This window comes from Lissotriton vulgaris, chromosome 2_1, assembly GCF_964263255.1.
Source record: "Lissotriton vulgaris chromosome 2_1, aLisVul1.2, whole genome shotgun sequence".
NCBI classification, from domain to species: domain Eukaryota; kingdom Metazoa; phylum Chordata; class Amphibia; order Caudata; family Salamandridae; genus Lissotriton; species Lissotriton vulgaris.
This window is the reverse complement of record NC_141687.1, coordinates 45,186,156-45,203,618: the sequence shown is the minus strand read 5'-3', so window position 1 is coordinate 45,203,618 and position 17,463 is coordinate 45,186,156. Positions and strand designations below refer to the sequence as shown.

Below are 17,463 nucleotides of genomic sequence, written 5' to 3'. Positions count from 1 at the left end.
TTGGTCAGGCGTGTCCTACCTTATACTTACAATGCACCCTGCCCATGGGCCTTCCATAGGGGTGACTAACATGAAGTCAAGGGAAGGTTTGAGGTGCTGGCAAGTAAGTATACTTGCGCAGCCTGCGTGACAGTACTAGGCTGCACGTGGGTCTCGCAATGACCGACCCGTAGACATTCTTTTACGAGGCCGCTCTTGTGGGTGGCACAACACGTGCTGCAAGCCCACGAGCGGCATTTGTATCTACAAGCCCCGGCACTCCTGGTGCACTAGACTAGGGACTGACAGTAAACCAAGTAAGCCAAACATGGATACAATCGATACATCAATTTAACAGCGGGAGCACTTGCGCTGTGGCACTGATCAGCAGTGGCACGGCGCCCAAAGCATATACCAGCAAAACATCGAAAAACAGTGGAGGCAAACAGAAAAAATGGAGGAGAGACTCAAGCCAATGATGTCAGGTCTAACACTACAGTATATATAAATAACGGTGATCAATCTCCTCCTGTGACACTTGATTAGACAACGATCCTCAACCTTCATAGGTGATGAAATAACCTCATCTGGCTCCAGGTCAGTTTCCGGAGCTACAGCTAGGCAACATGAACAAAGGGTGAGAATGTTATCACAATTACCCATCAAACTCGGCTGCATCTTTGAAGCTGTTGGGCTAACATCCTGAGTGGCTTTCTGCAAGGGGGAGGTAACAGTTCTTCCTGCAGCGGGCTTCTATTGTTGCAAAGCCTGGAAGTCGTTTACACTACTCCTCAAGCGGGCAGAAAGTTGTCTCTAGAACAGTGCCTGTGTGAAGCCACTGGACCAGCTAGGATACAGATTTGCAACTCCTGAAAGTTGCTTTATTAGTAACATTAAATTCGACCAGGGAATCAGGTCGGGGTTAATGCCACAATTAATTTGATGCCTTACAGTTCCCAGTCAGGAAGTCCCATTCAGAAGTTAGCTAGGCGGGGGGATGAGGGGCAGCATGTAACCCTGTATTAACTAACCTTTCCACAACAAAATGAAAATCTGCAGGATTTTGCTGAAGGACATATATAAACATACATGTCCCACTTCATAATATTCAGCTGCCTGCCTTAAGGCTATTTCGGTCTTCCTTCGGGAATACTTACATACATCATTAAGGGAAGTGGTGACTTTCCATTATTTGTAATGGGGAAAGTCTTACTGGAAGTGTGACAACTGCCCTTCCAGTTTGCAGTGGCAGGGTGGGAGCAATTAAGTACCGTCACAAATATTACAAACCAACATGCCGCACATCCAGAGGGCTTGTAGGATTGTTAAGCTCACAGTAAGAAAAACACATAGCTGTCTGGAAAATGTACAAAGTCAGGGCAACTTACCCAACCCATTACGCTTGAATGAGAAAGAAGGGTCAAAGTGAATGTGCAAAAAGACAACAAGCGCTCCACAATGGACTCCTTATTGCATGGCCACAGGATGGAAGACGTCAATCAAGAAAGCCCACATTTAATCTTGTTGGAGGTAGGTCAATAAAAGCTTGTAAGATCCTGTTGCCATCCAGTAAAATTGTGTGGACAACTAAACTAACCTACTATAAAAAGTAATATGCTTGGGCCCATCAAAGAACATAGTAGTGGTAAGATCATTTTATCAGGCGGTGTCTCATGATTAGACCTAAACACTGGCCGGCATAAAGAACTCAAAGAAGGGAACTAGCTATAGATGAGAATTTGATGAAAAACCTGCTCCCTTCTGCATGAAAGCTGAAAAGAGGATATCATCTTGGACATCTTCCGTCGCAGCCACATCTCCGGACACCTGAGAGATCTGCACTGGCTCCCGGTCAACAAGAGAATCACCTTCCGTCTCCTCACCCACGCACACAAAGCCCTACACAACCAAGGCCCAGGATACCTCAACAGCCGCCTCAACTTCTACGCTCCCACACGCCAGCTTCGATCGACCGGCCACACCCTCGCCGCCGTCCCCCGCATCCGAAGAGCCACCACAGGAGGAAGGTCCTTCTCCTGCCTGGCCGCCAAGACTTGGAACTCCCTCCCGACCCACCTCCGCCTGACCCAGGACCACCTCGCCTTCAGGAAGCAGCTCAAGACCTGGCTGTTCGAGCAGTAGCGCCCCCCCCCCCCGCCCACCCCCCATGCGCCTTGAGACCCTCTGGGTGAGTAGTGCGCTATATAAATGCTTTGATTGATTGATTGATTTAGCATTTCAGGGAGACTACATCAGGAGGCAAATAGCAAAATGCTGAAATGGTAATGGAAAAAAACAAGGTAAATGTCCTAGAGTAGCCCAGTCACTGACCTGTCCGAAATCCAATCAAAAGGGTATAACAGGATGTGGAGGATGCAGTACATCAATGCTCCTCAAGTAACTCCTCACTGCCTGAAGCATTTTGAGAAGCAGAATGTCCAAATACTAACAAATCTAGATGATCATGGTTGTTAGGGACCTCTCACAAGACCCAAAGCAGCAACTACTTACAAAGGTGGTTAATATTTTTTATTAAACTCGGGTGAATACCTCTTCATTTGAGATATGGAGTGATTTAAGGACAAGCAATTCTCGTCTGAGCCAATGACACAACACAAAGATTTAAGAGCGTGTGTTTGACAAGCACCGTGCATCTCTACAAGGATCTGGCACTTACCTAAAGCAATGACCACCGGCCAAAGTTAAATACACTGAAAAAGCACAGATTGTAGCGAGAAGAGGGCCCCAAGCGCTAAGGAACACCCTCTCTTCACAACTGAATGGCCGACTATTTAGGGGGGGAACCAAGAACATAAATGGGCAGTAAATCAGAGGACTAAAAGTAAAGCCTCCAGTAACAACCAGCAATGCCAGGGTAACAGAGTTCCGCTGTGTGAAGTTTCAAATACTGTTTGAAAGCTGCGTTTTCACCCTCCTCACAAGACTTTTAATTTTGCCCTGAATCGAAGGAGAACAGTCTGGAGAAGAAGGTCATGGTTAGAGTTCTATCTGGAACCTAAGCGATCCCAATAGCTGCCCCTCTGTAAGCTAAATGCATTCATAGCCTGATCTGCTGCGTTCCTCGATATTTTTGTATAGTGTACACACAACTAGTAGAAATTGCTTTTTACGTGCAGTGTGCTCTAACCCAGCACAGAAAACTCAACCACAGGTTTGCAAGACACCACATTTTACGCGAACCGATTTCAGTACTGAATTCACACACACCTGATTCAGGGAATCCCCATTCCAACTTGCAACACCTCTGCAATGTCAGCACTAGTCTGCCAATGCACATCAATCTAGACCCAGAGAACCCCTTACTATGTATGCTAAGACTCAAAATCACAGAGTTGTGACTAGGCACCTCAATATTTTCATGCAGTCTACCCTAGGGAAAATGTTTACCCTGTAGCCATCAGTCTGTAGCTCGCAGTGCTGTAGTTTCACATGCTCTGCACACTCCTGCCATCTAACGTGACTGTGGGTGTTTGCAAGTGGTGTTGAGTTATCTCCAGACTCCTCCCTGAATCTCACAATGCACCAGGACGAAGACTCACCTCAGACTGTGTTTTTCAAACTTACTGGTAAGTGAAGCAGAGAAGTCAAACTGTACAGGTGCGCTGAGAGAATGAAGAGGACCCTCTAAAGCATCCGCCCCCCTCCGGAGCGTGGGAGGGCGCCTGAGGGTAGACAGCACTACATGCTACACACCTAGAGCTCTAGGCAGGAGACATTCACCGTTTGTAGCATGTGCTGGTGTAGATTGCATGCTTGGGATTATTACCACTAAGAGCGAGCGAGCCGAAGAGACAGGTGTCCGAAACGAAGTTCAGAGTACTGTTTGGTTAACTTGACCTCCTTCAGGGCTCGAATGTCCACAGAATAGTGTTTAGTGAAATGATGTGCTTTTGAACAAGTAGCTGCCTCGCTTACGTTTTCTGTCAATATGTTATCCAAAATGTTATTGTAGCTTCTTTCTTTCGCGTGGAGTTACCTTTTGGCACATAAAGCAACGTTTTTTGTGCAACAGACTTGCATCTATCCACCTTGCCGATCCGTACTTTGAAATGGGATTTCCCAAGTGAGGTTTTGCAAATGCAACAAAGAGTTAAAGAGTTACTTTGTCGTACGGACAGACTTTGTTCTGTTCATGTAAAACTTTAACATCCAATGAGTGAACGCTCTTTCCACTACTGTCCATACAACCGTCCCATACCGTTACGGCTGCACCTTGGAAGATTCTCTTATATTACAACAGAATTTGATTTTGAATCTGTCCTTGAGGGGAGGCTGGCCTCAGCCAGGGTGCAGCTCACTCAGGGGGTCGGACACAGGACACAGAGGTGTAGGAAGGTTCTCCAGTATTACACGAGAGGTACCTCATTTTTATGAACTCTCCTCCTGTTGGTGGACTGGCAGAGTCCGGAAGTGGAAGCAGTCTCCTGCCATCTCGACAAACCTCTGAAACAGTGCTTCCTATGGGACAGTCTCATGCCCCTTTGCCCTACACTAGGGCACGAGACAGGGATACCCTCTGTCCCCCATGCTCTTCGCCTTGGCACTGGAGCCTCTGGCCGCCTGGATTTGGCACGATCCACTGGTAGCCGGCAATATGGGAGGGGAGGAAAAAAAAATCTCACTATACTCTGAATACATACTGCTATGCGCCACACAACCCCAACTCACTTTTTGATATATTTAATCTGTTTGGAAGCTATTCAGGATATAAGATTGAGAGCTAAACCTTGATTGATGCAGTGCAGCTGAAAAAGTGGTATTCCAAAGTCGGGGTTGGCCTCGAAAGTGGTGGCAGATTTGGGGTTGGCGAGTCGAGTACAGGGAGACTCTAAGGGTTCTTATACAAATAGGTACGTGTAGGTGGGTTCAGGGCTGGGGGATTGGTGATATTGGATGAGGTCTTTAAGGCCAGAAGGACTTATGCTGTTTATAGTCTCCTTTCTATGCATTTGTGTGCGCAACTGTCGACATGGTCTTATCAGTATTGAGAGTCATCCAAGAATCTATAGAACCGTTTCTGTGCTGCTGAACAGCAGAATTGGAAAACAAAAAAAAACTACTTACTGGGATTGTTTTACCACAACTTGGGAGAACGGCTGAGTGAGCAGTCGAGGGTGGAGCAGACTAGTGGTCCCCCACCTACCACGTAAGAGGTCCCAATACTTCTTATACTTTCTGTCATAACTAGCAATCCGATTTATTAACGCACACGGGCGGGAATGAGATTTGGCAGAAGGGAGCAGTTGTTGTTTTGGTCATTTTACTCATTAAAGGTGTTTTTTTACAAAAAGTTTTGGGGGTTGAAATGACTGGTTAGTAACCATACAGTTGTTTTGGCGCTGAATCAATATTTCTTTTTGTTGAAGACCAGGTTCTCGCTGAAACTATATTTACGTAACTAGATAATGGAATACTAAGTGTGTGCTCTTCCACCAGTTAATAATCCAGGATATCACATTAAGTAAAAGGAACTGTGCCGTGAAAGACGTACACCCTGGAGGCACCTCCAAAGCCACGTCATCACCCGAGACGTTTAGCAAATAATGCTGGTGATTACCAGATGCCAGCATTCTCACTCAGGACAATAACATTTGCTTCAGTTTGATTATATTTTCAATATATATATGTACACCAAATACAACTGACAAGGCAGAGATTATGAAATTCATCGTAGTCCAAGCTGTGTACATATGGGCGAGTACACAAAAAACTATACCATCCCCCCCCCACCCCAGATCATTAGATACACACAACTTTTTTTTTTTTTAAGGTAATGCCCTCCTCTTCACTTCATACGAGACCTTCATCTGCGAGTATAAGTGATGCTTTATCTATTCTAGGAGGGTCAAATATTCATTTTTCTCAAGGGTCCCTGGGCAGTAAAGTTTGTTAAATGATCTTTTGTTTAGCAAATCACAGTTTGCTGTGAATAACAGATTATTTTCTTTTCAGCTCCCTCATCTCACAAATTATGGGGACTAGGTGGATTTCTCCATCCCACATAGTTTCTTTATATGCAGATTACAATTCAATGTATAGATCCAAAGCACTTCAATATACTCTTGATCCATGGCAGGGGAGCGCTCCCACTGACTTCAGAGGCAGGATGTCATTTACTTTAACTGTCCAAAGTAAGAGGGTACTTCAAATACCCATGGTCTGCAGCGGGCGACCACGCCCACTGACATTTCATCAAAAGGAGCATTGAATATATCTGTCCAAATCAAGCTGGGAATACTCCCACAGGCTTTTTTGGGAGGCTTCTCATTTAGGTTTGTTAATTCTTTTTTGTGGGGCACCTACCTAACATCCCAGCACCCTTTTCTTCAACAGTGCTGTGGTGCTTACAGATTATTGCTCAAGTTTAACTAGGTTCAAAAAGTCCCTGTTCAGTGCGCATCCAAAAATCTGTTACTTCTTTAATAGATTGTGTAGACTTGTAAATGCCTTCGCCTGATGGGACACAAGCCCTCTTCATGCGTAGACAAGTTATGCTGTCCCACTCTTATTGCTATTTTAGACTGGATATAGGCTCTGTGATAGTAAACGTGAAATCTGCCAGAGTGAAGCTGGCTACTGCTCCTTATTTATCTATTTATTCAATTTATAAAGCGCGCTATCACCTAGCAGGCACCCTGGCGTTGGAAACGTAACTCAAGCTAACAGCTCACAGGTGAAGAGAACACTGCGACGGAAGGCCGAGGGCACAGGCAACTGCAGATATCCCAAATGGAGGTTTATAACCAGTCTCTGCGGTTCAAGGTCTTTACAGTCCTGCATAACTAGAGCCTTCCTCCCTATCCTCATGCCTGCGATGTGTGTGTGCGGTTTAGGCATCTCACTGGCACACTGGTGCATACAGAGAGAATAGTCGTGACAATGTGTGTAGAGGAGCACATGACCCATGTCGGCTTGCCATAGTGGCCAAGACAGGCTGCACATGCGAGTGTTCAGGACCACGTGCTCAAAACCCATCTTACTTCTTACATAAAAGAGACGTCCCATTCCCTTGTTTTATCACCACTCAAGGGTAACCTACTCTTCCCGGATACGGAGAAAAACATTCAGTATAAAAAAAAGGTAGAAGTTTAATTGTTACAGGAATTCCGCTCTGGTAACTGGAGGTAAAAAATACTAGCCCTTACAGTCCAGTCACTCATTCACACCTCAACATTAAGAAGAGCTTTCACTCACATTAGTGAAGGGCAATAGTACCGCCAGAAGCAGTAGACTGTCCTCGCACAGGTATGGCGAAGCCTAAATATGGATAGACCTTCTGTTCTGGGGCCTGGGGTTGAAGGAGCCGAGATCCCTTGTGAGCAGAGGAACGAAGATCTACACTAGGTCCAGTTGATTGAAGGAATGCCTCACTGAAGTTCAAACCGGAACCTCAAATCTGGTAGTTCAAATATGTATTTACCCCCTCTTGAAACGAAGGGAATCCTCATCAGAGTACGCAGTTGCCCTCAACAGCCGCCTTCGCCTCCATCTCAGATCCATGTTTAGCCTCAATACTTTCAAAAGGCCTTGAGGAGCTTCTTCAAGTCTGCCTTCCTAAAGGGGCCTACCAACCCTGCTCACCCATTTCCACCAGCTCAAACTTCAAGGTTCATCAACAATTTGATTGCAGACTTTGAAGTCCCCTCTGTGCCTTTAAGTGTGTTGTTGACCCTTATGAACTTGCAAGCCGAGCGATCACGAATAAAGACCTATGACAATCCTGTTTCTCACAGTTACATTAAAAGGGTACAGGAATTTAAATGACAGCACATTTCAATTAAGTTTTTGTGAATACTGGAGCTTCAAATTGGTACCCTAGGTGTATACAAGGTACATTTGTGGATATCGAAGGGTTTAAAATAAAGTATGCGTTAATGTCAAAAGTGTGGCTCATTAGATGGCATAAAGTATGGACCTAAGTCTAAAAATGTGGCTGCAGTATTTAGCATTTAAAATGGTTCTCATGGAGGGTACTAAGCCAACCGAAGGGTGCTTACGGCTTGTCGTAGGGCACTGCACTGTACAGTGACAGTAAGCTAGAGTATGGCATGGACCGAGGACCTGTAAGTAGGAAAGTGGTATCAGTATAACAATGACAGACATTGTCCAGAGACAACATGGTATTTTCAGATGTTTTGCATGGAGCATCGACACAGGGGCAGTCGAGTCTGCAGAAAAAAGTTTGGCATTGGCAGAGATCCGCAAGATGAACAAATAAGTGGAACCGCAAGTAAAATTTCACAGAATAGTGCATGGTGTGTTTTTTGGGGGTGGGAGTGTATCGCTAGAATAGATCATGACTTACGGAAATTATTTTCTGGCAGCGAATTCGGGGAATGGCTGGGGGAAAAAAAAAAGAGACACTGGCTGACATCCAAGGGCAGCCTGCTATCGGTCTCAAAGGGATCACTTCAACAAGTGAGATGGCAGAAATAACAGGACAAAAATAATCAGAAGATTGAATGACAAGGCCACCTGGGCATTTCCACAGACAATGCCAAGCATCTCCAAACCAGTGCCAACAAGTCAAAGCTGTGCAGCTACAGTCAGATCTCATTAAACTAGGAAAAGGTGATCATTAATTCTGCCCACCCCCCGATATCTTGTTCAGTCAAATGGATATAGACAAGCAACAATAGGGTGGGTTTTTCTAGACTAAACACTGTGTTACACGGACCCCGAGAGCCTAATTCACAGAACAACCATCTGTCGAGCCCGATTACGCCTGCCAGCGAGGAACAAGTCGGAGAGTAATATTTGGCGTGTCGCAAACAGATGGAGATTAAAGATAATCTGGAACACTTTGGTGCGGGGCAGAAAAAAGCCGATGACGCAGACCACAAACCCAGCAGCCAAGTGTGGCGTTAGGGGGATAACCACGTTAGGGGACCGCAACATGCGCCGGCATGGAGTTTGATGTATAATGCGGTCTCTAAAGCATCACACTGGCAATGACAGTCAGTCAGGAGACTGCTAAAGACATAAACACACCAGCCATCAGCACTCACTAAATGGAATGACCGCCTACAGTCATCAACAGAGCATACTGCACAGGCTCAACAGTCAGCAGCAACTCACCAGGTATAGTCATCCCACAACAGACGACAATTATAGCACAATGTCACTAAGGGTCAGCAGTAGTCTGAAGGAGCATACAAGCACTTAAAATGCGTAGAAGAGTTAACAGTATCTACAAAATAGTCACACACAGGAAGTACTAGACAGCAGTCATTAACACCAACCACTATGCAGCCACTATCATTCTGCAGTCAGCATAAACACCACAAAGCTCCGAAACAAAAGAGCCAGCGTAAGCATCATTCAGACATTTAGTGTACAAAGTCAGCCAGTTCCGCGCCAACATCCAGTGTCTACAATGCACACAACAAAACAACCCGTACGTACCATCAGGCGTCTGGATTTAGGATATAATGCAGCCAATGAAAAAAAGAGTTAGAAAAGGTTTTCAAGGTGCTGGTTAGAGAGCCCAATGACCACTACTGGGACGTGGAATATGAGATCTGTCCACCTAGCACGGAGAAGCGAGCAAAGGCCGAAGCCTGCTCTCCCTCGCATGGCATGTCTGAGAACGGTACCGGAGCGTGCCAGATGGTAGCAATGCTGCGGAGTACCCCACGCTCTAATGTAGCAATGCCAAAAAGCGGTTATTGTTCAAATTCAGTAACATTTATACCTTCAACTCCACAAAGACTATCTAGGTGTGACCGGACTAGTACCTAAAGGCAGGTCTTACATGGGGCAAAATTAGGATAACTCAATGATGGGCAACTTCATAATATCAGTCCTCATAACACAACTGATGCGCTTTTGCTGTTACGGCTGAAGTACTTTAAAATACGAGCTCTGAACTTAAAGGCCACAAAATAATTTTACCAGTCTTGATTATTCACAGCAGTACATTAATTATAAAAAACAATAATACAGTACTTAAGATTTAATATTTTACACCCAAACAGCAGCCCTTACTGTCCGGGATTTTTCATGAGCATAAAATTCTAAGAAGAACTACAAATAAAATTGGTCACCCACACTTACCCGTCACCTCCTGACTCCTCGACAGGTTGTACTGTGGAGACAAACAAAAATGGAGATAAATAATAATAATACATATTATAATAATAATAATACATTTCAGATGTTCACTTCACGGTGTACTCATGGAAGTAATCACTGGCACGTATGGTCTTTCGACTAGGTTAATAAAAACAGTTTAAAAATAAATAAATAAATAATACATTTCTCTTAAACCTACTATTTCACTTTTGTATCTTACACAGATGCATCATGAAATCTTCCTTTCCCTCCACCTGGAGCTACTGTGTTAGTAACCGGTTAGCCTTAGACTGCTGTTAGAATTGAAGATGTTATTGTCCCATTGGTCGTGTTTCATTCTGTGTTAAGTTAGCACTCATGGCGCCATTTTATTAGTAGCCGCCATTCTGTTCTATGATTGCAGCTAAGCTCCTGCCTCCTACTGCTTGCCTCAGCAGAACACTGTCTCCATGAATCTTTCTTCGTGTTTCTCCAAGGCAGAGTTCAGCTGCACTAATGAATGTACTCTCTTTGCTGTTAGATAGGCTCGTTCCCACCTTCTAGAATAGCGGAATGGGCAGAGTAACCTTGGGGCAGAGATAACATGTACCCTAGCTCATTCTTCTGTGCCTCCTTTGTTTGCTAGTGCCTGGAATTTTCCAACCTGGGCGTGTTCTTAGGGATTTGGACATGTATAATATCTTATGTTGTGCTGGGGGGGTGGGGGGGAGTCAGTCCCTCGACCTCCATCTCATGAGGCTGGTCAGGCTGGGCTCCGCTGCAGAGCAATACTAACAAATAACTTGGGTTTCTATTCTCTACTGTCTGACCGACTCCTCATTTGTTTGGAAGGCCGAGAAGTGGCCAATAAAGACCTGGGTGACCCTATTCGGGTCACTTCCTTCACTGCATAGTTTTTTTAAAGAAGCACACAGCGTAGAGGATGCAACAGCAACTCCTATATGTAAGGAATGGGAGAAAAGTACAGAGGTGCATCCTTTAACTCTTGGTGTGTGAGGCACTAGAAAACATCTCAGATCAGTCTCCAGGACCAAGAGGGCATTCTGTAAAGACCTATATTCATTAGAGGACAGGATATCACCACAAACGCTTCTCAGGCTCTGAAGGTGGAAGAACATACCTTCAAACCTCAGAACTGGCCTGAATCACCTTCATTCTATAACGGATCTGACTCAACATCAGAAAGCACTACATTCTGCAACGGCAGCAGGGACCGGAGTCTTGCAGTCCTGCCTTATGCCTTTCCCCGTTCACAAGAATTTCTAAAATAGATGTTTTGTCATCCAAGAGAACTTCAGATTCTTAGCATAATTACGGTGATTAATGTTAATATTGAACCACTCATTCAAAATAATGTTAAAGCCTCGTGCTTCTATCCATATGAATCTCAGATTCTGTCCAAACCACTCTACGGACTTTTCCAAAAGCGCGGTTGGTTATTTTTTTATGAGCGATACCAAAGTGTATGATCTGCTTGAGTGGCAGGATATTCAATAGTGTCTCGTCTGATGCACTACTATACACCATAACGAAGCACAAACAATTCACTAACTCTTTAAAGCGTCCTAATCCATTGAGAATAGGAATGACCCTATTTAAGAACATCTGCAAGCTTATGTTGAAGCTACGGCTTAATGTTACCTGATAATGTAATGTTTGATTTCCCTACTTATTTATTTATTTATTTTAAAGGTTTTATATAGCGCTGGCTGGACCCTAGGGTATCAGAGCGCTTTACAAGTTAACATCAAGAGGAGTATAACATAACAGTATTTCTAGAATGAATTCAAGATCAGTGATGAAAATTTTTTGTACAAAGTAAGCTATGATGACCATAAGGACGGTGAAAAACAACGATGTATACGAGGAAAAAAAGACTAAAGTTAACAAAATTACAAGGTAGTATGGCTCAAAGAGAAAGAGCAGGAAGAGTGGTAGTTGAGACTAAAGAAGGGAGAGGGAGAAACTTTAGAGGGTGGAGGATGCCGCAAATCAGCACCTTAACACCTACCTTGACGTGAGGGGAACGGCTCTTGCTTGCCACCGTTATTGTACCCCCGGGCACTACAGGACACTGCCTCCGCTGCGATAGATGCCAACACCCCCGCACCTACACGCCGCTCTGCCTCGGGAAACTACATCCCCCAACAGTCATTGAGCGGCGCGACCAGAGGGTGTCAGTGGAAGGTGCCAGAGGCCCATAAGACCATCGCGGCCATCCCGCAGCGCGGGATGCCGCAAATCAGCACCTACCTTGACGTGAGGGGAACGGCTCTTGTTTGCCACGGTTATTGTACCCCCGGGCACTCCAGGATACTGCGTCCGCTGCGATAGGATGCCGACACCCCCGCACCTACACGCTGCTCTGCTTAGGGAAACTACATCCCCCAGCAGGCATTGAGCGGCGCGACCAGAGGGCGTCAGTGGAAGGCGCCAGAGGCCCATAAGACCAGCACGGCCCTCCCACAGCGCGGGACGCGCACGGGCGTGCATGCCCGGGCTAAGGGCGGGCCCGTTCTTGCCAGTCATTGCCTGGAAGAGGCAGGGCAGGGCTCCCTCTCTAACAACCAGGACCTTGCTCGGAAATTGGAACCAGGGGAAAGGTACCGCGTCTGACTGTCTTGTGTGCACCGAGGACTGTGAGTGACTTGAGACCCAGATTCCTATATTTGGCCCACCTCAGACCTTGGTGACTATCATCCTTAATTGTAATTTGCACCTTAACGTCATTTTTGCTGCTAATACTTCTGGTCTCACTACCCCTTCTACATGCCAATTTGACTGCTTTTAATGGGTTAAAAATAAAATCATTTTAACAGTGTGTGTTTGATACTGTGGTATTACGAATAATTCTGCAATATACTTGTATCGTTTAGCACATGCCACTTAAGGCCAATGCATCTTGCACTTTATTTCTAGTGGGCCGCTTAAAGTACCTCGCTTCAACTTAGCGAAGCCTTTCCCGCGGCAGATTAATTGTACTGTACAGCAAGTGCCACTTTAATTAAGGCCAACCTATATTGCACTTTACTCCGAGTGGGCTGCTTAAAGCACTTAGCTTTAGCCTAGTGAGGACTCTTCTGCAGCAGTTCCTCAACCTCAAATTATAAACGCGATGGGAAAAAGGAAACAGGCTGCTAGCCACACTCCGAAAGCCCCCGGTAAGCACAGGAAAGTCAATATGACCATATTGAATTATCTAACAGGGGCCGTTGGGGAATTAGAAAGACAGTCGGTAGAAGAAACACTAAACAATGACACAACAGGTCCATCACTATCACAACAAAAGTTCACAGATACCTTAGCGATCTATGAAATAAATGGTGAAAGTGTGTGCGAGAAAGGCCCCTCAAAAAATGTTACTTGTATTCAAGCAAATAATGGGTTGGCGCAGATAATTTCCGATGACATCTCTGAAGGTTATATGATTATACCACGCTAACCAGTACCACGCATGGCATTCCCACGCGAATTTTAGTTCGCATGTGGCTTTAGCACGCAGCATTTGTTTACGCATGATTATTCTACGGTAAAAAACATCTTTGAAACGGGAAACTGTACATAATGATAGTGATAGGCTAAACAATGTGTGCATATTATTATTTGCGTTAGTAGGCTATTTTCATGGAAATGAGGCATGGAGAGGGGTCAGTCTACAGAAGCAAAGGAGAGAAACACTTCATACTTTTTTTTCAGGGTAATTTTTATCTACAAAGATTTGTTTTCTTACCTGACACCTCTGCACGCCTTTCATCAGCAGCCCTTACTTCCACCAACCACAGAAACAAGCGTCAAAACACGTCTATGAAAATTAAAAAAGGACTTCTATAATGACGGACACGCTACGCTACGACGTTGTGGAGGCTCTTTCATTGATGACAGGGGCACTGAAGACGTTTTTATGTAAGTTTTCTTCTTTTTTTCTTTCCGCTCGTTTTAATTTTTTTTTGGGGGGGGGAGACCCTCCCCCAGCCCCCCCTTGCCCCCTCTTTTTTATTTGACCTTTAACTCACATTCCTTTACTACGTATTTCGTAGTAAAGGAATGCGTGGTAAAGGTTTTAGTGGTAACCACGCATGCGTTGTAAAGCATGCGTGGTTACTGAATTCGTGGAAACGGCTTCGTTGTAGTGGCTGTTTCCCATCTCTGAAGAGGGGCTCAATAGTGATCAACCACCATTAGATAAACATTATAATCCCCTTGAATCGATGGTAGCCGGTAAAACCACATTAGATACAGCTTTAATTCACCCAACTTTGGCAACTATCCCGAAAGCAATTAAAACTCAACCAAGAAAGACAATAGGGAAATCGCTGGGAGTTAAAAATAAAACACAGAAGGAAGCTGCCACCAGATTTACCTCGAGGGGGAAGAAAATCTGTCACGATCCTCCAAATGCCATGATCAACCTGAAATCCGAACTAAACGACTTAAAAGCACTCATGACACAATCCTTCAATATCCTTGCGAGTAGGCTCGACAAAATTGAAATAGGCTTAGATAAAATTCTAGCGGATCGTTATAAGCCTATACAAGATCATGGTGCAACACATCAGGCTCCACTGGGCCAACAGATGCAACAAGAAAAAGCAGCCCTGACAACTATCCCAGCAATACCAAATAGACCACACATCAAGTGGACAGGGTGGGTGCCAGGCTTCCGGCCAAAATGCCCCTGTGACTGTAGGGACAGTCATTACAAAAGAGGTTAAGGGTTACAGATCCATTGAATGAGGCAGGGAAGGTTTTACACCGAGGGACGTAAGGCAGCGGGAGGGAAGATCATTGGTAGCAGCTAATAACGATAGTAGGATAAAAACATAGCACACAAACACTTAGTCTCCCACCAGCAGCCACACCGTATACAATTATCCTAGCCAATGTCCCTCGGCTACCCCAAACAACACTGGAACCTTGGAACCTTGGCAAGCCCTCAGAAATAAAACCTTAAATTGGCTGGAAACTAGGTCAGGCCTAACTAACGCCCTTTTTAGGAAATTTAAGATGGGGAGGAGAATAGATTGGGTCGGAGATAACATTAAACTCTATGAAGGCGATTGTACAGTTCTTTCATTGGGTTCACCAGTGTTGGTGAGGGAAATCCTAAAAAGAATGCATAATTTGAACCCACCAAACACTGGCATCCAAGTTTACCCACTGAGCTTTATCTATCAACCAGTAATTACAAACCCGGGTATGTCTAGACACACATGGGATGGCCCCCGCTATAACTTTATATTTCAAACTTGTTGGGGGCATATACTATTGAAATGGTTAGCTCTGAAATCTACTATCAAATCGTCCTGATATATTGGATGGCACCAGTACTCTGGCTGTGGCTAACTTTTACAATAATGTGGAAAAAGCCCAATTGGGCGGTATGCTAGAGAAATTAAGTGGGGACATCGCTAGTTCAAATTCAAACGGTAAACTCGAGGTAATTCCCATCTGGGGTGGTGACTTTAAAATATGCCTGTGCCTGCTCGCTGAATTAGGGAAGTGTGGCTTAACCTTAGACAAAGATTATCCACCAATCCACGAAAGTGGAGTTTGGACCCACCTTTATTAGGTCGAGCCTGGAATTAGCATCCGAAGGATGCATCCAGGTGGAGACTTATAGCTGGCTGACTCGGGGGAATGAAGGACAAGAAAGTGCCACGCGCTTCTCTTTTGCTGGATTTCACTGCGTGCACGCGCACCCACACTCACGCATGCGCACATACACAGCCACACGCATACACAGCCACACGCATACACAGGCCCACACACGCCCCCCGTCGCCGCTGCACCTACACACACACTAGCGCACCTACACGCACACACAGAGACCCCCCACACACACACCAGCACACACGCACGCACACATACATACATACAAAGACCCCCCTCCCCCCGCCATCGCACACACACACACACACACACACACACACAAGCGCACCCCCTTCCCCCTAGAACTAAGCCCCACTTACCGCCATTCGGGACTTCGGTAGCCGGGGCTCTCCCTCGGGCATGGGAGCCCCGCTCTCAGGCACTCCGTGGCGCGTGCGCAAAGGAACTGGCTCAAACACGCATGCGCAGTGACCAGACGCTCCAGCCAAAGCAGCTCTGCGCCTCCTCGCACCTAGCCCATACGAAACTTGTTATGGCTGTTTTTGCGAGTCTTGGATAACAACAAAGCAAACGCTGAATATCTCAGATATATGCTAAAAAGATAGCAGAGTGATTTTGCGAATCGTCTTTCCTGGAAATGTGCCTCGCGAGCTCCTGTAGCCGCGGCTCACGCCCGCCCCCTGCTCTGCCTTCCCTGGCTGCCTGCCTTTTGATTCACAAGAGTTCGGCAGAGCAGGGACTCGCCAGCTCCCGGGAGCGCTCTGCACGGGCGATCCGACCGTTCCATTCAGGGACCAGCATGAAGTGAGCACGTCGCACTCTAATGTCACCTCCAGCGCAGCTCCTCCTCGTCTTTCCCTGCATCTTTCAGCCGCCTCCTGCACCGGAGGGATTATCACCATGGTGACGACCACCACCGGGTCCACGCTCCTGCAGCCCATCAGCAACGCCGTGCAGCTGCCCATAGACCAGGTAAAGACCCCCTCATTGTGGGGCTACGAGGCTCAGCCTAAGTCGATTGTTCTGCAGGTCTCTCGGATAGGGGGCGGGCTAGGGGCAGACAACGAAGGGCGACCGACCTAAGCGAAGGAGGGAGTTGGCTCTGTGGAATGTCATCAGGGAATGTGACTGGGACATGAGTGTACATACATCAGGCGGTATGCATACCTCGAAGCTTCTCTTCCCGAACATTATTAGTATGCAGGGGTGTGAGAAGTTGGCCTGATATGTAGTGTTTCCAATTCTGGAACCACTTGGTATCAGTCAAACAAACCCCAAAGATGTCAGGTTGTAAGTCAACCTTGTAGACAAGCTATCCTAATGGTAGCATGGACTAAGCAGCCTTAAAGGCTTAACTTAAGAGGTCGTGTTAAGCGAGCTGTTTTACCACATACAATCCTGTAATCAAATGAAAGGACACCACACAAGTATATATTGTAAAAATATATGTATTTATTTCTAAATTACTCCCCAGTACTCTTTATGAGGAAAGGGGCACAAGCGTTAAATCAAAAGCACTGTTAAGCATATAAAGTTGGCACAATTATGGCTGAGGGCGGGGGGCCACTCAGACCATATACTAAAAAAATGGTATAAGTAACACTTATCGAGCAATGGTTAGGCCTAGGGCCTAGAGATTCGCTGGGAGCAGTCAGGACAAGCAATGAAGAAGTCGGGAGTAGCCCACAGGATACGGGTGCAGCACGGAAAGTGCGGCGCGCACCAATGTAATGTCAATGGTGCGTAAAAGTTAGTTAAAGTGAATTAAATGATACTTCC

At 45.7% G+C, this 17,463-nt stretch overlaps 1 protein-coding gene across 1 annotated transcript in view; it reads right to left on the bottom strand.

Annotated features, from left to right (window-relative positions):
• RETREG2 (reticulophagy regulator family member 2) overlaps nt 1–17,463 on the bottom strand; it is a 113,892-nt gene that overhangs the window by 60,009 nt on the left and 36,420 nt on the right. The window contains exon 3 of the mRNA XM_086954414.1: nt 10,057–10,087. Coding sequence (XP_086810540.1) covers nt 10,057–10,087 — 31 coding nt within the window. The remainder of the gene's footprint in view (nt 1–10,056; nt 10,088–17,463) is intronic.